At 43.9% G+C, this 22,737-nt stretch overlaps 2 protein-coding genes across 2 annotated transcripts in view; both read right to left on the bottom strand.

Moving 5' to 3' along the window:
• Positions 1 to 15,723, bottom strand: part of PKD2 (polycystin 2, transient receptor potential cation channel) — a gene marked incomplete at its 5' end in the record, with an annotated part of 38,289 nt that extends 22,566 nt beyond the window's left edge. Inside the window, 3 exons of the mRNA XM_039540452.1 lie at positions 689 to 822; positions 6,058 to 6,168; positions 15,336 to 15,723. Of these exons, the coding sequence (XP_039396386.1) occupies positions 689 to 822; positions 6,058 to 6,168; positions 15,336 to 15,723 (633 nt within the window). The remainder of the gene's footprint in view (positions 1 to 688; positions 823 to 6,057; positions 6,169 to 15,335) is intronic.
• A 3,771-nt stretch (positions 15,724 to 19,494) lies between these two features.
• SPP1 (secreted phosphoprotein 1) overlaps positions 19,495 to 22,737 on the bottom strand; it is a 34,246-nt gene continuing 31,003 nt past the window's right edge. The window contains exons 7-9 of the mRNA XM_039539431.1: positions 22,473 to 22,517; positions 21,069 to 21,338; positions 19,495 to 20,265 (exon numbers count right to left, since the gene is read on the bottom strand). Of these exons, the coding sequence (XP_039395365.1) occupies positions 19,861 to 20,265; positions 21,069 to 21,338; positions 22,473 to 22,517 (720 nt within the window). The 3' untranslated portion in view covers positions 19,495 to 19,860. The remainder of the gene's footprint in view (positions 20,266 to 21,068; positions 21,339 to 22,472; positions 22,518 to 22,737) is intronic.

Below are 22,737 nucleotides of genomic sequence, written 5' to 3'. Positions count from 1 at the left end.
GGTTGACCAGTCAGTTCTTAGCTCTGAGGTGCTACTGTACCAACAGGACTCCTAATAACAACACTTGATGTAACACACCTCAGCAACTCTACACGTGTGTCACCTATTAGGTCAGTAATGTCCAGGCCTGATAAGTAACTGTATTAGTATATCATAACCAAATATATTCTTTCTCGTGACCTGAACTAAGATTTAAATCCAGGTTCTAGAAATGAATCTAGCAAGTGTTAATCCATTGTGATGTCTAGATTCCTAAATTCAACACTTGTAATGGATTGCATTTAGTAACTGTGGCCTTGTCTACACTACAAAGATTTGCTGGTGTTGTATACCAGCAAACCCTCCTAGATGCAGCTTATAGTGACAAAAGAATATTTTTGCTCATATAGCTTATTCCAGTTTGCTGAACAAAATAAGCTTAAGTAGCAAAGCACTTAATTGCACTCTGTGTATACTATGTCTACACTGGAGCTTTTGCCAGAATAAAAAAGTAGTTACAACCAAAAAAAAAAATTATTACATCCCCAGGCAATATTGCTGTACAATACTGGCAGAAGTGTAGACCAGACCTAAGAGCATTTGTTGATTATGATGGTGAATTTAAGAGATATTTACAGATTAAAGTTGTGAGTCCAGAGGGGGAAAAATAACAAACTTATAGTGACAAGATAATTTTTTTTCCCTTCACCTTCCAGAAGTCCTCCATGGTGGATAAGGTTTTGAAATTGGTTTTCTCCATTTTCGATAAAGGTGTTTCCAGGAAGAGCTGTGACATTACCCTAGTGTAATAGTACATACTGGAACTCACCATCCCATAAGTCACTGCAGGAGACATTTTTTGGTAGGGAGGAGAAAAAGAAGAAACCAGGTTTAAAATGCTTATTTCAAAAACATCCAATTGTATTTTACACAGAAATGTTAACATTCCTAAATAGGATAAAACGTAAGGCAAGCTTCTCCCTATCACCAAGCCCCCAATAATCACCGTTAATCACTCCGACGTGATTTTATGCTATGTTTACGCAACAATTAAAAACCCTGAGGCTGGCTGTGCCAGCTGAATTGGGCTCATGGGGCTGGGTTAGGGCTAAGGGGCTGTTTAACTGAGATGTAGACATTGGGGCCCAGGCCGGAGCCCAGACTCTAGGACCCTGAGAGGTGGGAGAGCCCCAGAGCTCAGGCTGCAATCCAAGCCAGCTGGCATGGGCCAGCTGCAGGTGGCTAAGTGCAATGTAGACCTACCCTCAGGCCTACATCACTAGAATAATCTCCTTTGAACCAGGCTAATCCTTCCAATGCTGGATATACTAGCTCAGTCAGATTCTGCTACTAGCATCACACAGAACAGCTGAAAGACTGCCAAACTGCTTAAGCAACTGCAGGAGTTGTGTTCCATCACCTTCGAACATTTGAGGTTTCCCTGTAGTAAGGCTGCGCTGTGGTTCCTGCCCATTGCATTTCTCCCCTAGCAGAGTGATACCAATGTGACCCCTAGTCAGTTTTACCCTCTACTTCTACAAGCCATACTGGAGATGCTAAGTGCAGTAAAAGTAGCAGATTGCAGTGTTCTCTAATACTGCAGACTATTCACAGGGGAGGCAATGGTCACTGGCCGCTCGTAGACATACTGCTTCCACTATGCACCATTAGGAACGGACATTGAAAATGACCGAACTCCTGATTCAACAATGTATTTAAGCATTTCAGTAATCCCATCCCTATTCAGCAATGCACTTGAGTACATGCTTACTCATGCAGTTGTTATATGCTTTGCTGCATAGGGATAGGATTCGTCATACACAAAGTTAAGCTCACTTAAATGCACCGCTGCATTAGGGCTGCTTCTCCTCACTCCTTTAATACAGGGCCATGTGCAGAAGCAGCAGCATAGGTGCCATTCTGGAGGGATGAGGCAGGTGGAAGGGTGAGGCAAGGAAGGCCAAAAAAAACCCAGAAAAGCTCAAATGAGGAGAAGACAGAGGAAAGGGACAGGATATCTAATAGCAGGGCATATCAGAAAAGGTAGAATTTTGGCCTATCGCTTATAGTATAATAGCATCTTTCCAGTTGGAGAGAACAGGGCACAGCCACCAGAAAAGACTGACACAACAGAGAATTAGGCCCCCAACTTAAAGACTGCATTAACACTACAACTATAAACATAAGCACATTGGGAGATCCAGTTCTAGCATAGTTAAAGTTTCTTTCTTTCTTCTTCTTTTTTTTTTTTTTAATCTCTCACTGTTGCATTTCCATTGGTGCTAATATTGAAAGTCCACTGGGGTTTTTACTGTATCATCTAGACTAATTCTGAGTAGGGTTAGATGACACAGTGATACAAATGCTGGTCCCACGTTTACATTACTTCACCTGACATACTAATGGTATGGTACTAGCGGTATTAAAAATTTAAGGAAAATAACAGAGTAGATAAAGGAGTCATACTTGGTCTCAAAGCTACAACTTTATATTTTAGTTTAAAATTCATTGGCATTTTATTTGAGGCACTGAAAATATTAAATTGTGGATTTATTGCCAGTGCTAAAAATAAAGAGCATAAAAAAACATGCCAGCTTTCCAGAATTATATTAACCGGCAGCAAGTAATTGTTTTGTTAGGCAAGTAAAAGATTTGTTTTATCACCACCACCATGAGGAAAGTCCGTGAATAGATTTTATGTTTAGGCTGGCAAATTTTCATGATTGTTTTGCAAGGCTGAAGTTTGGAGCAGAACAAGGACCCCCCACATCCCCACCCACCGTTTCCCTGCATTATGTTTGAACCACTAGACCATATGAAACCCCAAGTATCTGTTTTAGCCATTGCACATGCTATATTTGAATGAGCTACTTTGTGTGCAACAGTATTAGAAATGAAACTCTAAAGATTATTTTTGGAGAGGTTTTATTTTTTAAAAAATTATATTCAGACCTCTAATAATTCCAAGCACTATGTAATACCATACTTATATTATTTCCCACAACCTTGGTCAGCTGCCTAAATATGTACCAGGAAGGTGTGAAAATCCTTAAAGTTATTTTGCCTCAATAACTAAGAAGAATCTGTATTTGAGTTTATTCTACAAACTAGATCATGGTGTATTAATAAAAACCTAAAATACTTTTGTTAAAAGTTAAAATAAAATCTTTAACACTTTCAGTGTTTAGATAAAGGAATGTTTTTACTTCTGATGCTTCCATTGTAAAAGCACAATATGCTAACAGCACTAATTCTAATGTAGAAGACCTCCCAGTATGTATTCTGAATATGGTTCTAGGATTCTAAAATATCCTACATTGCACACACATTAAACTTCCGCCAAGGGATAACCACTAAAAGGAAATAAGATTATCTGTGTGTGTGTGTGATACATCATCACACATGGCTATAACAACACTGCACATAAAGAGGGAATTTCTCATAGCACTTTGGATGCTGCATGTTTAACCAGGTGGTGGGGAACAGGTGATTACTATTTGCAGAGATCACAGCGTCACTGTTGTCTAGCTGCCTGTCCTCCGCCTTCCCCCCTCCCAGAGAACCCAGAAGACAATGACATGGATATCTGGGTGTCTAGCACATAATGAACATGGACTGCTGTCCTCCCCCTCTGCAGGAAGCCAGCCAGTTCGGATCAGCTGGAGAACAAAGAGCTAAGGTGGATGGTCAGGTGACAATGTCTGTCTGGTAAGAGGAACAAAGGACTGAAGAGTAGGTTGGGTTAGTTAAGTGTGGCCTGCTGGAAGTAGGGGCTCTTGTGGACCATGGGCTGGAAGAGGGCCGTGGGCTCTAGTCAGACTCAGTTGGACTTGGCTGCAACTTTTCCACACTCTATGCTAACTCCTTATGCGGTATTCCAGAAATTTTACAAATCCTTCCGTTTTACCGTGCTGTCTGAGAGTCACTCTAGACTAAAGAGGTCGGGGTTGCATTTCTCTCTTTGGTTGTGCAAGTCTGCCCCAGGGTCCAGTTCAAGTGGATCCACCAAGGGGAGCTCTCAGAGTGAGGCAGGCATGCTGAACGCTCAGAAGTGCGGTCCTAGGAGGCACTGAAGCCAAGAGACTTACCCCAGTGAGTGTAACCCAAAGGGAGGTTAACACTCTAAAGGGGCCCTCCCTGGAACTGTTACAGAGCCGTACGAAAGCACCAGACCTGTGATAACTGTGACACCATGTTGGTTCCAGACAAGAGAGACAATGTGGGTTAGGTAACATCGTTTACTGCAACAACTTCTGTTAGTGAGAGAGAAGTTTTCAAGTTTACACAGAGCTGAAGAGGACCTGAAGAGCAGCTTTTTGTAAGCTCAAAAGCTTGTCTCTCTCACCAACAGAAGTTGGCCCAATAAAAGACATTACCTTACCCACCTTGTCCATCGTGTATTAGAAATTCCAATATCTGCCTCTTTGGATTTCTTTACCTTTACTTTTATGTAAAAGTAAAAGGTAAACTCCCCTATAAATAAGACTGATATCTGAGCATTTACTCACTATCTTGTGCCAATATTTAGTACCACATACTTTACCCAAGATTTACGTCTGTGTATTAGCATGCATGAGGCGGCAAGCCTGTTTAGGACACTCAGTGTTATGTGCACATGGAGAGAGAGTCAAAAAATGTTAAAGAGGCTACCACCACCAGTCTTTCAACCACTACGGGAACTTTTACGCTTAAGGATATCTGGTGGTGTCTTAGTTGATAAAAATCATACCTTTTCAGACACTTTCTAAACTTTAATTTTTGACTGTGATCAATAGCTCATGCCTTTCACTATTCGATGGCGTCAGATACACAGGATTTGTGCTATGCACCAGCTTTTAAACAGTCCCTTGGAGGAACCCTTTCAGTATGCCAGAACCTGAAAGGGGCACCAATTCTTCCACAAGGGTAGGCCACATGGCCTCAATGCCTTTAGGACTGAGGGAAGGCTAACACTTAAAACACTGCATGGTCACAGCTGTACTGATGCAGCTGTGTCGCTGTAGCACTTTAATGAAGACACTGTAGGAAGGAGGAGAGCGTTCACCCATCAGCACAGTTAATCCATCTCTACAAGACGTGGTAGCTATGTCGGTGTAGGAAGCTCTCCCACTGGCACTTAGGTTGGTATAACATCATCACTCGGGTGTGGATTTTTCAGACCCCCGAGTGATGTAGTTATACCAAAGTAATTACGTAGTGTAGACCTGCCCTGAGCCTGCAGAATTCCTATTTCACACCATGAGACAGACCTCTGTTCAGACTTTTTGCCCTCTTCAGGGATCAATACACCTCAGCAACTATTTTCAGGGACATCATTAGTCAACTGAAATTCACCAGCGGGAAGTCCTTTGTTAGCACAGAGAAGCAATGCTTAAGACATAATCCATACTGGCCAAACCAGGGTTCCTGGGACCCATACCGCTGTCTGTTTCTATCCCTGTCTCAGTCCCAGGTGCGAGTGGCTGTTTCTCTCCCAAAGGCCTGCTCCTACCCTAACCTCCTGTCACCTTTTGGTCCACTGTCTTCCTCCTGCAGACGCAGGCTGAGTTCACATGTTCTGCCCAACAGAGTTTCCTGTGGATAGGTGGCAACTGTTCAGTCCTTGGGGTTCCCATTGTCTTTCTGGATCCTCCATTGATATGGGTCAGTTTCAGCCAGTCCTTTAAGGATGCATTCATGACAGCCCAGTTACATGACCTAACGCCCCGTCTCCTGTTCTCTCTCAAGAGCAGCTTTTTAACCCTTACATTCCATGTAGCAATACGAAACTGAGGCACACACAGGAATCATAACTATTACCAAAGTTCCCACTTTTTAAAAAGGAAGGTATTATTATTCTATTTTGAAGGTGGGAAAATTGAGGCAAATAGTTTGAAATGATTTTTTCCCAAGCTCACAAAAGAAGCCAATGGCAGAATTAGAAACAGAATCCAAGTATCCTAAATACCAGCCTCGTGACCTAATCACTAGACAACACGCCTACCATCCTGGGGTAAAAACCCTCACTGTTCACTCTTGGGTCACACAGCACAAACAATTAGTATAGAAATTTGAAAATTAATGGAAAATGGTACTTACAGACACACAAGACCACAAGGAAAATCACATATGTGATCAGTTCTCGTAAAACACTTTTCAGGTATCTCTCTCTGCTAGTGTTTTCTTCCATCAATCTTGTACCCCACAGACCTTTAAAAAGAAATATTTACATAAATGCACATAAGGCACCACACATTAGCCACATTACTGATATAATTGAGGCAAAGGATGCACAAGTTTTGTCATGACACAAACCATGACACAATTTTTGCTGCATATTCTTCTATAAGATTTTAAACTGGAGAAATGTGGGCTTGGCAGATACATAAGTGGATACATAACTGGTTAAACAGCAGCAAATAAAGAATAACTATTAGTGGAATGAAGTCAAATTGGAAGGAGGTTTCAAGTGGGGTTCCACAGGGACCTGTTCTAGACCCAGTTAATTTAACATCTTTATTAATTATCTGGATATTGGAATACTGATCAAACGTGCAGATAACACAAAGCTGGGAGGGGGGGTGCAAACACTTTTGAAGGATAGAACTCAAATTCAAAGCGATCTTGATAAATTGGAGAACTGGGCTATAGACAAGAAAATAAAATTAAACAAAGACAAATGTAAGGTGCTACACTTAGGGAAGAAAAGTCAAATGCAAAAGTAAAAAATAGCACAAGTAGAAAATGGGATAACTGGCTTGGCAGCAGCACTGCTGAGAAGGATCTGGGAGTTGCGGTGGATCACAAACTCAACCTGAGTCAACAATGCAATGCTGTTGCAAAAAAAAAAAAAAGCAAATGCAGTTTTGGGCTGCATTAACAGAGATATAGCATGCAAGTCACAGGAGGTGATAGTATCACTCTACTCGGCACTGATCAGGCCTCAGCTGGAGTACTGTGTCCAATTTTGGTCACCGCTATATAGAAAGGACGTAGAGAAACTGGTAAGGGGGTATGTGAAGGAAAAAAAGTTTGGGGACCACTGCAGTAAAGGCTTCAATAAGGCTTTCTATATTTCTTATTTTTCAGCGCAAGAAGGAACTGTAGTTAGGACATCTATTAATGTTTTAAACACTGTTGTTCCACTTTTCCAGAGCCAAAAATCTTCTCCATAGCTACAGTTTCCATGCGAATCTGTGCATTTGTACTAGCTGAAGAATCTAGGTCCAATATTGGGTTTATGACACTAGCTTGCCTAAGAAGCTTTAGCATTCAATGCAAGAGTCCCTAACTGTGGGCTAGTCTACATGGCTGCGCTTTAACGAGGGGTGTAGCTCCCAGCGTTGGTGCACTGCCAACACTGGCACTTTACAGCGCTGAAATTTGCTGCGCTCAGGGTGTGTTTTTTCCATACCCCTGAGTGAGAAAGTTGCAGCGCTGTAAATTGCCAGTGTAGACAAGCCCTCAGCCTTGCTATAATCTCCCGAAGGGGATCAGAAAACAAAGGAAATTTTAAAAAACAGTGTCACCAAAAGGTCAATTGTTGAATGTTATCAGGACAGAATGCATTATCAATCATCATATTAATAACAGGAAAGTAATAAGGAACAGAGAGAAGCTTAGAACAGCTGTTGATGTTCAATTCAGAATTGCTACCTCCAGCCAACTGTTGTTTAACCTAAAAGCCAATATGACCTAAGTTTAAAGGAGGACAGAGAGAAAAAGATGGGGGAAAAAAAACAATCCAAATTTGTTCCTGCAAAGCTAAACAGTCATCATTCTCAGTTTTCAGATATTTTAAGTAACCAGCCTTAAAAATTCCCTTTAGCTCACTAGTGGATGGAAATAAAATTATCTGAGAAAAAAGTTTTATGTTAGAGATATCACAGTAATTTGGAGTAAAATTTAACAGCAACAATGGAAAATTAAAACAAATGTAAACTGGACTATGAAGCAAAAATTTAATCCCAGCTGTTGCAAAGAGTAAAATCTGAAAGATCCAGCTGTTGAAAGGGAGCTTCATCCAGCAAAGAGAAAGATGATAAAAGCTACAATCTTCCATCTGCATGCAATGCTAAGGTTCATTCCAAAAGCATTAACAGAGTAAATATTTTTAGAAACCATTAAAGCACACCAATTCAAGACATTACCTAGCCACAAAGCCAAATAGGAAAAGACATTTCAGCACAGTGAGTAATAACTTTAGCATAAGCTTTCCTCTCAGTTTTCAGTCTTTAACAATCCTTCATTAATATACATTAATAAAAAGGTGGAATTAGTCCTACCACAAGGAAACTAGGTTTTTGGTTTTGTTTTGTTTTTTTTACTTTGTTCTTCAAAGCCAAGGCTGAAAAATTTACAGATAAGTGCTGCTGCAGTTTACCATATAAAATGCCCAAGAATGCCAAGTACTAGTTGTCAGTACATTAGTCACCAATAAGAAATGTAGCAAGCAAAATATTTGCTAACTGAAATTCTGTCATATTAGAGAAATATTGTAAGTCAGCACAGAGCAGAAAATTACAGCTCTGAAAAATCCAGCTCAGAAGTACATGGAGTAGGCTCACCAATAAAGTAAATCCAGATTCTATTGGCCATTATATTTCTTTTAGTGCCTGAGATTTTAGGACTGATGTAGCCACTTTACCATTTTACTAGTATATTATTCTAGATCAGTGTTTCTTAACCTTTTTGTGCTGGCGACCCACTTTGGACTTACAAAAAAAAAAAAAATGTGACCACCCCCACCAGAAAAAATTGCACCCCCCTACCTTATGCTCACGGCTGAAACATGTACATTAATTTTGCAGGGCCCCTGGTGACACAGAGCCCCACGCAATTGCCCTGCTTCCTACCCGCTAACGCTGGTCTTGCTTGCGACCCCCCCAAACTTGTCCCATGACCACCCCCAGGCTTAGAAACATTATTCTAGATAATCAAGAATACTTCAGGTTCAGGGAGTCATTTTAATATAAAGATTTGACTGGAATCATCTCTGGACAATCAAAATTATCTCAATTCTAGCTATAATTTACCATTTTCAGCATCCCATTACTGACATACAAAGTTATTCATGAACTTTTGATCCATGCTGAAGTGAGCTACTATTCACTTCATCAAATTTTTATCAAATCCATAAACTAACACTTCTCTTTCCCACTTTCTTTTATTTGCCTGCAAGGCATATCCATAGATAACAAGAATTCAGATGAGGTATCACAATGTGGTGATTAAAGGGAACTACAAAACAAAGGAAACTTCATCTCATATTAAAAATCTGTGCACAGAATAAATTGAATTTATTTGAGCCACACAGGTTTTGCTATATTTCCTTTTATTTTTAAATAGCTTGTATATATTTGGATTTATAAACAGAAAGGTACCTCCAAAGCTGTAAGCACCCTTAAGTTGTTTAAAAACACAGTTAAACCAAAACAAGCCAAAAGCAAGCTCATAATATATAGCAGCAGTTAAGCTATATAGCAAATCAGAAACATAAAACCTCACCCTCCCTAAATTTGCCATCCTCAAGCAACATCACCTACTCCCAAAACAAACATAAAAGAGGAATCTTATACATGTCCTGAAGTTCACATTGCTTAGTGAAGCATCAACTTCATGACTACTACTGTGACCCAGTAAGTGCCAAACGTAGCAGCCTCCTTGTTTAAAAAAAAAAAAAAAAAAAAGATTAAGAACATTAAATTCAAATAAAAACATTAAAGGAAAACGCTAGGTAGATGAATTTAGGATTCATGAAAGCGACAGAAAAACAGCAACGACTGAAGCAAGGCCTAGCACAGAAGAGGAAGATTGTGATCTTCCCAGCCTGGCTCTACAAATATACCTCAGTCCTAACTAGCAAAATATCTCCTGACTCAATATTGGCCCTCTCTGTAACAGACAAATTGCAGTCATGCAAAGATCACGTGATGGGCTGTAATACAAAGAGCAGGATAAATTAATTCAAAGTACTTTGTTTTGACCCAACTTGGAATTTGTAATGCAAGTCACCAGAGATGAAAAGCTACTGCACTTACCCACTCTGCCAATATATTGGTATACCAATAACCTCTACCTATATTTCCAAGTGCACTGGCATACTCTTTGTGTATGACTCAATGAATAATTGGTTAAACAGGATTTTTTTAGACAAACATCAAATTACTCATGATAGTTCAATTCTAAGCTGACTGTGAAGAATTACAAAGGGATATCACTAAATTGGGTGAGTGGGCAATAAAAAGGAAGATGAAATTCAATGCTGATAAGTACAAAGTAATGCACATTGGAAAAAATAATCCAATCATACATACAATGATGGAGTCTAAATTAGATATTACCACTCAAGAAAGATCTTGGGAGTCACTGTAGATAGTTCTCTGAAAACATCTGCTCCATGTGCAGCGGCAGTCAAAAAAGCTAACAATGTTGGGAACGATAAGGAAAGGGATCGACAATAAGACAGAAAATGTGATAATGACATTATATAAATCCATGACACACCCACATCTTGAATATTTGGTGCAGTTGTGGTCGTCCCATCTCAAAAGATGGGTATTAGAATTGGAAAGGGTACAGAGAAGGGCAACAAAAGTGATTAGGGGTACGGAACAGCTTCTATACAAAGAGTGATAAAGAAGTGATTAAGCTGGGACTTTTCAGCTTAGAAAAGAGAAAAATAAGGGGCAATATGATAAAATCATGAATGGGGTGGAGACAGTGAATAGGGAAGTGTTATTTACCCCTTCGCATAACACAAGAGCAAGGGGTCGCCTGTTGAAATTAACAGGCAGCAGGTTTAAAACAAACATAAGGAAGCACTTCTTTACAAATGCACAGTCACCCTATGGTACTTGTTGCCAGGGGATGTTGTGAAGGTCAAAAGGCTGGGTTCAAAAATGAACTGGATAACTTTATGGAGGATACATATGTCTATCACTGGCTATTAGCCAATATGGTCAGAAACACGACCCCATGCTCCAGTTGTCCCTAAACCTCCAACTGCCAGACGCTGGGGATGGAGCACTTGATAATTGCCCTGTTCTGGTTCATCCCGCTGGCGCATCTAGCCCTAGCCAGTCATAGACAGGATATTGGGCTAGACCAGCAGTTCTCAAACTGTAGGTCAGGACCCCAAAGTGTGTTGGGACCCTGTTTAAATGGGGTCACCAGGGCTTGCTGTAGACTTGCTGGGGGCCAAAGCCCAAGGGCTTCAGCCCTGGGCGGCGGGGCTCAGGCTACAGGCCCCCCGCTTGGGACTGAAGCCTTTGGGTTTCAGCTTTGCCCCCCTACTCACCCCACCACCCAGGGCTCGGGTTTTGGCCACTCCAGGGTGGCAGGGCTCAGGCTTCTGTCCCCACTCTGGGGTCATGTAGTAATTTTTTTTGTCAGAAGGGGGTTGAGGTGCAACGAAGATTGAGAACCACGGGCTAGACAGATCATTGGTTTGAGCCAGCATGGCCATTATGTTCTTAACCCATTATGACTACTACTTATCACTAGGGCCCGACCAAATTCATGGTCCGTTTTGGTCAATTTCATGATCATAGGATTTTAAAAATAATAAATTTCATGATTTCAGCTATTTAAATCTGAAATGTCACGGTGTTGTAATTGTAGGGGTCCTGACCCAAAAAGGAGTTGTGGGGGGGGGTCGCAAGGTTATTGTAGGGGGGGTTGCGATACCACTACCCTTCCTTCTGCGCTGCTGCTGGCAGAAGCACTGCCTTCAGAGCTGAGCAGCTGGAGAGCAGCGGCTGCTGTCTGGGAGCCCAGCTCTGAAGGCAGAGCCGCTGCCAGCAGCAGCGCAGAAGTAAGGATGGCATGGTATGGTATTGCCACCTTTACTTCTGCACAGCTGCCTGCAGAGCAGGGCCCTCAGTCAGCAGCCGCCACCCTCCGTCTGCCTAGCTCTGAAGGCAGCAGCACAGAAGTAAGGGTGGCAATACCGTGACCCTCCTGCAACTCCCTTTTGGGTCAGGACCCCCAGTTTGAGAAACGCTGGTCTCCCCCATAAAATCTGTATATTATAGGGTAAAAGCACAGAAAAGACCAGATTTCACAGTCCATAACGTGTTTTTTACGGCCATGAATTTGGTAGGCCCCTACTTATTACCTTCTGTGCTCCGGTTACCAGCTTATTTACTCTAACAATGCATCAGATACTGCAGAGAATCTTCTTAATCTAATGCTCTGGTTTGTGTGTACCAACACTTGAAACGCACTTAATGCTTTTGCAGCATAACTGACTTCATATTTAAACATACAAAATCTTTTAACACAAGGTAAGTACTACATTTTCCATTCTTCGGTGACATCCCTGTTCTCCACGAAACTTCAAAAATAAGTGTGTGTTTTTCCAATTCTAGATTGAATAGTTCCTTAAATTATGCTGCAGTGAATTTCACTGGGCCTTGATATAAAGGTGTTCAGTTCATCTGTAGTAAGCATCCTTCAATCTGTAACTGAACATTTCAGACTTGGTCAAACAAAACCATTTTACTTCCAAAAGGCATGGGTACATTTAAGTAAAACACTATCCATATAAGCGGAATGCCCCAAGCAGCCAGAGGACATATTAAACACACTAGTAATTTAAAATTTTACCTTTTATTTTCTTATATTGCAAAACCATGAAATGTAGGCCAACCAGTTTCCACAAAGCATGCACTTTACTAGTGACATCACACCCAATAGCATAAAGAGAACAAAATCAGTCACCAGTAGGCTGCATGCTAGAGTATCACACTAAGAGGATCAGGTGATTCAAGGTTGGCCTGCACCACAAAAAAAGGTAAATTTTAAATGACTGAGGTGCACCACCTTCCAATTGCTTATTTTGCCTGAGAAAATTGTGTTAGACTGATCTCCCTGCCAGCCTGGCAGACAGAATCATATCTTGCAGTTTCTTCTCCTGACAACTTCTTCCTCTCAGAAGATGCTAATTTCACTTCAAGCCCAGCTCCCTGTGGTACAAGTCAGTGGAAGGACTTGTCCAAAAAAAATTCCCACTTGTTCTAAAACCAGTTCAACTGTAGTACAGTAGGATCACTGCATATTTTAAAAAACAGGTTTCCTGAGGGCATACAAACTGACAAAGTTTGAACTGTCCAGCAGGCAATGTCTTCCTTTCCCAGCATGGAGTGGTCAATCATTAAAAAATTGTATTAAAGTAACTGGATAGTTCAGAGGACTAGCAGAGGAATAAAATGTCTTTTTCAGCTAGTCGGGGACAAAAGCTGGATCTACACTAAAAGATGAACTGCTGCTGAAAGTGGTTTTTTGTACAGTCAATCATTTTCATCAACAGGTTCTACAAACCAGTATTGAAAACTGTTCTAATGCTAGCATTGATCATACCAGTATAGTCTTGACTGTTTTCAATACTGTTTCACATACCACAATTGATCCAACAGTATTAAATTAGATAACACAACATTGTGATCATCAAAGTCATGGTTAGTATTGTGCCATCTAATTCAAGCACTTGTAGTCATGTTCAGACAATTTTATTAAATGTTGACAAACATGGCAGAACAGGAGTATGGGAAACTTACTACAGCTGTCTAGGCTGTACCTGGTTTTTTTGTTTGTTTGTTTTTGTTTTTAAAAAGGACTTCACTTTCTACATCTGCCAAGCCAGCTCCTTTTCCAAGCACTAGCTACACACATACAGATGATAGATTACATTCAAGGAACAATGTTAAAGGCTATAAATCCATAAGACAACAATAATTATTTTTATATAAAGTAATCACTTTTCAATCTCACACCACAAAACAGGAACTTATTTCATTGTGCAATCTTTCACAAAAATTGATGCAGAGCGTGCATGCTGCATACCTGAAACAGTGCACTTTGACTTTCACATCCAAATAAATAAAAAAAATACAGTGCATTTATTTTGACATGAGATGGCTCAATTCACAGAACATTTTTACATCAAACAATTTTTTGGGATGTCATCGATAAATGGACAAACAACTGTCCGATTTGCAAACCTCAGGCCTGAAACTGAATACAGTTTGATAGATCTGTTCACTGCCAGTTTGCACCAGTTCAGATTATCCATCTAGCTGCAAACTTTAGGGAAAAAGTGGTTCACTCCGTTCACCATTCACTTTTACGGTTACAAAGATTTTCTTTGAAATGAAGAAAAATCATGTCTAAAATACCGAAGCCTTTTAATTTTTACGAATATTGATGTTATGCAACTGTAAAAAACAAAAAAGAAAAACAGTGTGGGGCATTTGCCCATGCCTTCTCCTTCACAAAACTGGACCCCAGCGAGCATCTCTGCAATGTCAATTTTTCTTAGCAATAGGACTACAGTGGGCCACTGAGACTACTGTAACAAATAGATGATGTATATAAGCCAACTGTGTATCAACAGTGCCTTTTACTCTGGCAACTAATGACAACACTTGGCAGCTAGACAGCACTTCAAAGGACTGTACAAAAAGGTAATTAATCCCAACATCACCTCTGTCTGGTAAGTACCCATCAATCTGATTATATAGAGGGGGAGCCTGAGGCCGAGACACAAAACGACTTGGCCCAAGGTCACTCAGAGATTTGGGCCAAGATAGAGGGCCCTGTGCCCCCAGAAAAGGTCACATATACAGTTGCAAATTCTGGATGCAGCCTGACCTACCTTTCCTCAGTGTGATCTCTGCCCTACAAAGCATCCCCTGCAACTGACAACCTGGGAGGAGCAGCACAAGCAAGAAAGGCAAAGAGCTGGGGCAGTTTAAAATAAGGGGCTGAGGTTGTAAACAGAAGTATGAGTGGGGGGGGGGGAGGTCAACATGAGGGTGAAAGGGTCTAAAAGAGGAAAGAGGTTGAGTTCTACAGAGCTTGGGGGAATGTAGTATAAGGTTCCAAATGACAAAGACAAGGGGCAAGGACTGGAAGCAGGGGGGTGACTACGTGGAAAGGCTTAAGGGACCGTATGTAAGGAAGCTGGGGGGGTCTCAGCCCCCGGGGCAGGAGGAGGGGGCAGAACATGGGGGTCTCAGCCCCGGGGCAGGAGGAGGCAGAACATGGGGGGGCTCTGCCCACGGGGCAGGAGGAGGGGGCAGAACATGGGGGGGTTCTTCCCACGGGGCAGGAGGAGGGGGCAGAACAGGGGGGGGTTCTTCCCACGGGGCAGGAGGCGGGGCAGAACATGGGGGCTCTGCCCACGGGGCAGGAGGCGGGGCAGAACATGGGGCTCTGCCCACGGGGCAGGAGGAGGGACAGAACAGGGGGCTCTGCCCCGGGGCAGGAGGCGGGGCAGAACATGGGGGGCAGCCCATGGGGCGGAGGGGGCGGAACATGGGGCCCAGCCCAGGGGCAGAACCGGGGGCGGGACGTAGAGCGGGGCTGGCTCCTACCTCGCAAGCGGCGCGCCAGCCTCTTGGCCCAGGCGGCCCGATGGGACGGAGGGCCCCGTCCGGGGCAGGTGCGGGGCCAGCGGGTCCCCGCGGCGGGGCTGGGACACGGAGCCGCCCCACGCCGCGCTCCCCGCCTCCGCCGCCGCCGGCCGCTGTCAGGCTCCCCGGCCGGGCCCCGGGCGCTGCCGGCGCCGGGGGAGGAACCGGCCCCGCGGCTGCCCCACTCCACGTCCATCTCCATCCGCAGCCCCGGCCCCGCCGCCGCCGCCTCCTCCGGCTCGAAGCCCGGGTTGTCCCGGCTCCAGGCCTGCCGCGAGCAGGAGGAGGGCGGCGGCGAGTAGGGCCCGGCCGCGGGCTCCTGGATCCGCCCCAGCTCCAGCCCCGGCCCCTCGCCGCCGCCGCCGCCGCCGCCCGGGGAGGAGAGCGCGGCCCTGGCGCCCCCGGCCCCCGCCATCGGCCCGCTGCAGCCGCCCAGACTCCGCAGCCGCGGGCGGGACCGCGCGGGAGCTGCCGCCCCGGGACCCCCACAGCTCCGCCCCGGGGCCGGGCCGCCCCCCGGAGCCCCGCCCCGTCCGGCCCCCCGAGCCTCCCGCCCGCCCGGGGGCGAGAAACGTCCCTCCCGCCTCCCGGGCACCCGCCGCCTCCTCCCTTTGCCCGGCCCGGTCCCGTGCCTGCCCCGCTCCCTCCCCACGCACCCCCCTTACACACCGACATCCTCCCTCCCCACCCACGTGCCCCCATCTACCCTTTTACCCCTCGCATCCTCCTAACCCCGCACCCGCACCCCCTGTGTGCACACCCCCCCGTGCAATGCACACGCACGCAGACCCACTCAGCGACCCCAAACACGCACATACCATAAACCTACACGCATCAAAAATCATCCCTGGGCAGCGCAGGGTCCCGGTCATTTCAGTGACCCTGTACTGAAGATCTGCCAGTTGCTAATAATAAATCAAGATTATGATTTGCTCTGTTTGTCAGTATTTCTGTGACAGCTCCACCCAAAGCCATTCTTAGCATTTGGGGTTTGCCTACAATACAAGTCTTTGCCACAGTTCAGAGGTGCAGGAGGACTCCTGGTGATTATGATCACAAACACAGGGCCAGCCTGAGGGTTTGGGGAAAGGTTAGTGTGCTTATTCATTGGCTTATATCCCAAATTGAACTGATGTTCACTTGCTTCCTCCACCCCACCAAAGCTTTAGTCTGAGTGTGTCCATATGTACACGTGTCCCCTCTTCTCCCACAACTGTCTTTGCACTTTTTTCCGTGCTGCCCATTAGGCATGGATAGGGCCCCACCAAATTCACAACCATGAAAAATGCATCAAGGACTGTGAAATCTGGTCTCCACCCATGAAATCTGGTCTTTCGTGTGCTTTTACAGAGTTCATAGAGGAGACCAGCATTTCTCAAATTGGGGGTCCTGACTCAAATGGGAGTTGCAGGGGGTCACAAGGTTATTTTAGGGGGGTCACGGTACTGCCACCCTTACTTCTGTGCTAACCTCAGAGTTGGGCGGCCAGAGAGTGGCGGCTGCGGGCCAGGCAACCACCTCTGAAGGCAGCATCCTACCATGCCACCCTTACTTCTGCACTGCTGCTGGCGGTGACTCTGCCTTCAGAGCTGGGCTAGCGTCAAAAGATGCAACTATCCTAGGCCAAACTATTAAATGAATCCCCAACCCAGCCCTTAGGGTTACGGAGTCCATCCAGACCAGGATTCTGAAGGTAGCAGAGTGTCATTGTAAACCCTGTGCACTGTCCCAGTATTGCCTTGGCCTCCTGCAGCAAATGCCAAAAGCACCTTATTCAGTTCTAGTGGGCAACACTAATTGTCTCACAGGTTGCGGATAGGGAAGGGGAGTTCAAAAATCAAAACACTGACTAAAAATACAACCTAAGATTTTCTTAGAAAAAAACTCGTGGTATTTTTGGGTTGACCTGTGGGGCTGGCAATACTGCTGTGCTCTTGCCTACAGCGGGCTGCTATTAGCTACCTGCCAGGAACAAGAGCTCAGCTTGCCTCTTTGCCACTTGTTGCCCAGCTGTCTCTCTCCTGGTCTGGCTCTCAGGAAGCCTGTGGCTCTGTCGCAAGCATAATAATCCCCTTTGATCTGAGAATATTATTTCCTTTTTCCTGCAGACTGGCGATTCAACAGGGCAACCCAGTGCTCTGCATTGCTTTCCCCCCCCAGCTCAGCAGAGAGCAAGGGGGGGGGGGTGGTGGAAATCTAGTAATGAGCCAGCAAGTTCATTAATTACAGGTCTTTATAGTAAGAACAAAAAATGTTGTGAGCATAGTTCCTGTGCTTTTGCCTTTTATTATAATTTTTCCCCTTCTTCCCGATTCTTCATTTATTGTTTTTATTTTAGACTTTGTTTCTCTAGACCAGTGGTCTCCAACCTTTTTACGCACCGGATCACTTTTTGAATTTAAGTGCAATTCAGGATCTATCCCACCCCTTCCCCCGCCCTGCTCATTCCACCCCCACCCCGTCACTCACTGTCCCCCATCCTCACTCACTTTCACCAGGCTGGGGCAGGGGGTTGGGGTGCGGGAGGGGGTGCGGGCTCTGGGCTGGGGCTGAGGGGTTCAGAGGGTGGGAGGGGACTCCAGGCTGAGCCTGGGGCAGGGGTGCAGGAGGGGGTCAAGCTGTGAGAGGGAGTTTGGGTACAGGAGGGGGTGCCAGGTGTGGACTCTGGGAGGGAGTTTGGGTGCAGGAGGGGGCTCCGGGCTGGGGCAGAAGGGCTTCCGGGAGCAGCACGTGGCCAGGGCAGGCAAGGAGCCTGCCTTAGCCCCGTTGCACTGCAGGACTTTTAGTGGCCGGAGATTGCAATCGACTGGCAGAGACTCCAGGGTCAACCAGTTGATCATGATCAGCCAGTTGGTGACCTTGGCTCTAGACTGTGATTTAAAGGTTTTAGAACATGTAGAGAATGTCATTTTCTTGTCACAGGGTAAAGATTCCTTATGGACACAAATTCTTTTAGCAGTTGATTAAATGTATTCCATACTGGATTAAATTTACTCATTCTGTACTTGTTTCAAAGCAGTCAACACAGAAGTAATTTTCACTGTATTGTTATTGGCAAGACATGCACATAACAGAAATTAACATTTTTTAGCTTTAGAGTCATGACACTAGAGGTAAAACTTGCAAGCTACTGACTTAGTTAGAAAATTCAAATATTTGTCAGACTTTACATTTAAAATGTGAAATCATTTACAGACTCACTAAAGTGCAAATTTATTGCAGCCTCATGGAGAGTTTTTAGAATCCAAAAATCTCTTCTGTCTTTCATATTCTGTCCTGGTTTAGCAGTTGTTACAAAGCAAAAATATGTCAAATTGTTTTTTAATGGCTGCTGAGTACAAAAGGAAAATATTAGTATGTGGATCCATAATGTAAATTTTACAAAGTCCTTGTATAAATAGGGTCAGTTTGAGAAAAATCTTTGGGGGAACATGTTTGTTTGCTTGCGTTACTAGGTAACATTACACATGACAAACTCCTTTTTGGATTTCTATCGGGAGGTGGAGACTGCCAATCACTGTCCTGGGTGGGATTAACACTAGAGTAATTCACTGCTTTGGCAACTGAAATGCCTCAGTTTAACATGCAAGACCAAAAAAGTAGAAATGGTAGTTTAAATATAGAAGGGATAGACAGAAGGAAAAAGCTTGATTCTGCTCCCACTGAAGTAGATGAAAGTTTTTGATAGTGCATTCTTTGGGAGCAGAACTGGGCCCATAGTGGGCAGCACAGGATTTAATTTTAGCTATATGTTCAATAATATTTTGAGGGTACAGTTAAATTATTTTGTAGTCAATTTGTGTGTGTGTGTGTTGTGGAGATGGGATAAATCTGAAGTCGTGACATTAGCAGCCAATGTGAGTGTAAATAAAGTGATAAGATTCCATTCCAATTTGTTCCTAAAGTAACGATAACTCTTTGCAATAATGGAAGAAGTCCCTGTTAATTTTGAATGCATTTGTATACTCTTAAAACTTGTGTGACTAAATATTGTTCATATTTTAGGAAATTAAAGTGGTAATGTTCATCAAAACAGATAGCTCCTTTTTTCTGAGCAAGAATTGGTGAGCTCAGTATGATGTGTAGTCTCCATTAATTACATTGACACTTAATACAGATGTACAGGGTTTTGTAGTTTTATTGAACTCACAAAATACAACAAAATATACACTGGAATTCTAAATCCATTAAAGTACAGTATCATATCAGGTAACATTCACTCTGTGTGTAAAACTATATTTGTCTTGCTTCTCTATATTTTTCTCCATAACAGAATCACAATCAAATAGCACAGTAAAATATGCAGTAGCAGGGCTTACATTTCTGTAATGGAAAGGAGAGCTAATACTGCATACTTGAGTTTGCCTGGTTAATAAAGCTGCCACTAACCGCTGCTACAGCTAGAGATCAAAATCACAATGTGTTTACATTTGCAAACAATTCTTTAAATGAATCTGTTTCCCCTTCCCTCCCTTTTTTTTCTGTTTTAAAGAGTGACTTCATTGTCTTCAATGCTCTTATGGTCTTGAGTGTCTTCAGTGCTCTCAGAAGTTTGATTGCTATCATTGACTTCAGGGATACCATCAACCTGTTGCAGGTCCTCAGTTTCATTGCTCATGTGACTGTCTTCTGTGACATCAGGTTTGCTGTTGTCGCTGTCTGCCTCCACACTGTCAAGCTGCTGTTGGCTGTCGTTTTCCATGCTCTGATAGTGCGACCTGCTGTTGACTTCATTGCTGTCCTGCACGTTACTTTTGTCATCCAGTTCCACGCTAATGTCAGATTTCCCTGGCAAGCGGAGTGCAGCAAGTTGGGCTTCGGAGGAATCCACCTGCTGGCTTTCTGTGTCTGGTTTGCTGTCATCCTCCTCTGTGACCTCATGTATGATGAACTGTGCCAAACATAAAGGTAAAGCATAATTAATAGGCATCCTAGATTATGAAGAGCCAATGAATCACTAAACACTGCAATACTCCACCAAAACAGGGTATGCCTTTTGAGTTCAGGTGATCTTCAAGACCTATAGGTTATTGGAGGGAGGGCACGAGATAAGAGGGGGAACAGGGGAGGTACTGAGACTTGGCTGAGAGCAGCCTGCTCCAGGCTGAGAAGGAGGATCAGGGGGTTCCTACCTGCTCTTAGGGCCATTCCACCCCTCCCTGTCCCATTTCCTGCTCCCCAGCCTGATTCCAGGCCCTGAGACAGCTACTCCAGCCCCTCTTCCTCCTGCTTTCACCGTTGCACCCCCCACCCATGATGTGCACAAGTTTAAGCAGGGATCAAGCTCCCGAAATATTTCCATTGCGAGGGCGCTTGTCCTCCTGGTTCCACCTCCCCTGAGGTTATCCAGGTTCTGCAATGCACTGTGTACACTTCCAGAGCTATAACAAATGTTTTATATAGCGCTATACGAAACATCAGTTCAGTATTGGCCTCGGGTCTCACACAGGATTATACCATGAGGCTGCTGGCCACCTGCAACAGTGGGACTATTTTCCTGTCTCAGTGCATATAGGAACATCATTCTTACTAACTTTAATGAGTTATGTATCCATAACAAGTGGAAACGCACCCCTCTAATTTTGCTTGTGACTTGTCAGTCTCCTCCACAGCTAATGCCCACAAAGAAATTTCCGTTTTGAACATCATCCTCCATTTATGGTAACCCGGGAACCATTGCCAAATGGTATTTACCTTTCCTGCAGCTTTGTAGAGCTTGCTAGGCTTCTCCTTACGGTATACGCCTGCCAACTTTTCTTTTGTCCTCACTCTGTAGTCCACGCTGTCTCCTCTGCCTGAATTATCTCCTCTTGTGGGGAGGGCAGGAGTTAAAGATGTAGTTACTGGGGCATCAGTGGGAACATTGGTGACACTATCCTCATCTGATTCATCCGTGTCATTGGAATCATTATCATCATGATCACCATCATCTTCGTTACTTACACTTGCTGGCTCAGGCAGGCTCTAAAAAGCATAGGAACAATTTAATAGTGCAGCATGCCATTGCATTGTTATAGATGTGAGGTTAATATTATTACTGTCTCTCTCTGTGGCTCTCGCAAAGTGTATTACACTGTTGTACATTCTAAAGCTGAGGCAGACAGATAAGATCCTACCATGGCGTGGTAAACGTGGTAGCAACTCCAGGTTACTCCCATGATGAGCAGAGAGGGCAGAGCCAGGTAGGAAAGCAGGTGCTAATCAGGCAGAATGTAGCAGTATCTTAGAAATGAACTAGTGGCTTGGTGCACTTGGAGCAAAATGTGGAGAAGTGTGTGTGAGCGGTGAAGTGGGGGAAATCAGCAACTCTGTGATGTTCCCGGCCTCCTATGCTCCTAGAATCCGTGGGTGCTGTGGTTCTGGGGACACAGGATCCAGAAAAGGAGAGAACAGCCCTCTGTAGCATGCTCCCTTGAGTTCTGGGTGGATTTCCTGGTAACAATTTGTCCAGAAGTTACTTCCAGTTGGCCCAGCAGTAACTGACTTTCCACAGCTACCGACATGCCTCGAGGGGATTTCAGCAAACACTTCTATTCCTTCCAGATAGGACAAGCGGGAGGGAACTACACAAGTAGATGATTGCAGAGTTTCCTAATCCTTTTGTGGAGGCAGGGGATAGCATGTGTCCTAAGGTTTGTCCTTCCAGTTTATGTATGTTTTAGTAGGTTTGTTCATTAATTGAGGTTTTGTCCTAAACGGTTTCACTACAGATGCAGAATTTGTTCAGAGGCTGACATCCATCAAATACACACTTGTGGATCCCTTTGCTTTAACACTATGTAGATTTATTGGGGGGACCTACTGTGCTGATTTCTTCAATCTAATTAGTAAATCAGATCCCATTCTCCCACGGCTTCAGTGGGAGCTAATTACATTTTGCAGCAGGAGAATAGAGCCTCGGGCTCTCTAAACTGCTGTGCAAACTATAGAAATCTGGTTGCTTTATATTTTATTGATCCTGCCAGGAATTTTGTTTTATTTAGGAACAGATGTCAGAGGAACTACTTTGGAAGAGAATGTTGTTAGAAAAAATAGATATTGGGATATGATTGCTGCTGTGCTGCCTCAACAAGGCTTGAAGTCTAGATGAAGACTTACCTGCTGCTCGGTGTCCTCAACACTTTCGTCTGAAGAAAAACAGTCCTGCAAAAGAATATGAAAAGGAAATGTAAATGTGGAGAAACATATCTAATACAGCTGGTAAAAAATTATGACAATTCTCACACAAAAATTGTGGAAACAATTCAAATGTTTTCGACTTTGAGAAATTTTGACCAGCTGTTCTAAAAATGGCAACAACAAGAATTGTGACACATTTTTGTAGGAAACTAGAAAAATTTCCACCTGCTCTAATTTTAACCTT

Source organism: Mauremys reevesii, linkage group 5 (assembly GCF_016161935.1).
Source record: "Mauremys reevesii isolate NIE-2019 linkage group 5, ASM1616193v1, whole genome shotgun sequence".
Lineage (NCBI taxonomy): Eukaryota > Metazoa > Chordata > Testudines > Geoemydidae > Mauremys > Mauremys reevesii.
Note: the sequence above shows the minus strand (reverse complement) of the source record. Positions and strands in the feature narration are given on the sequence as shown.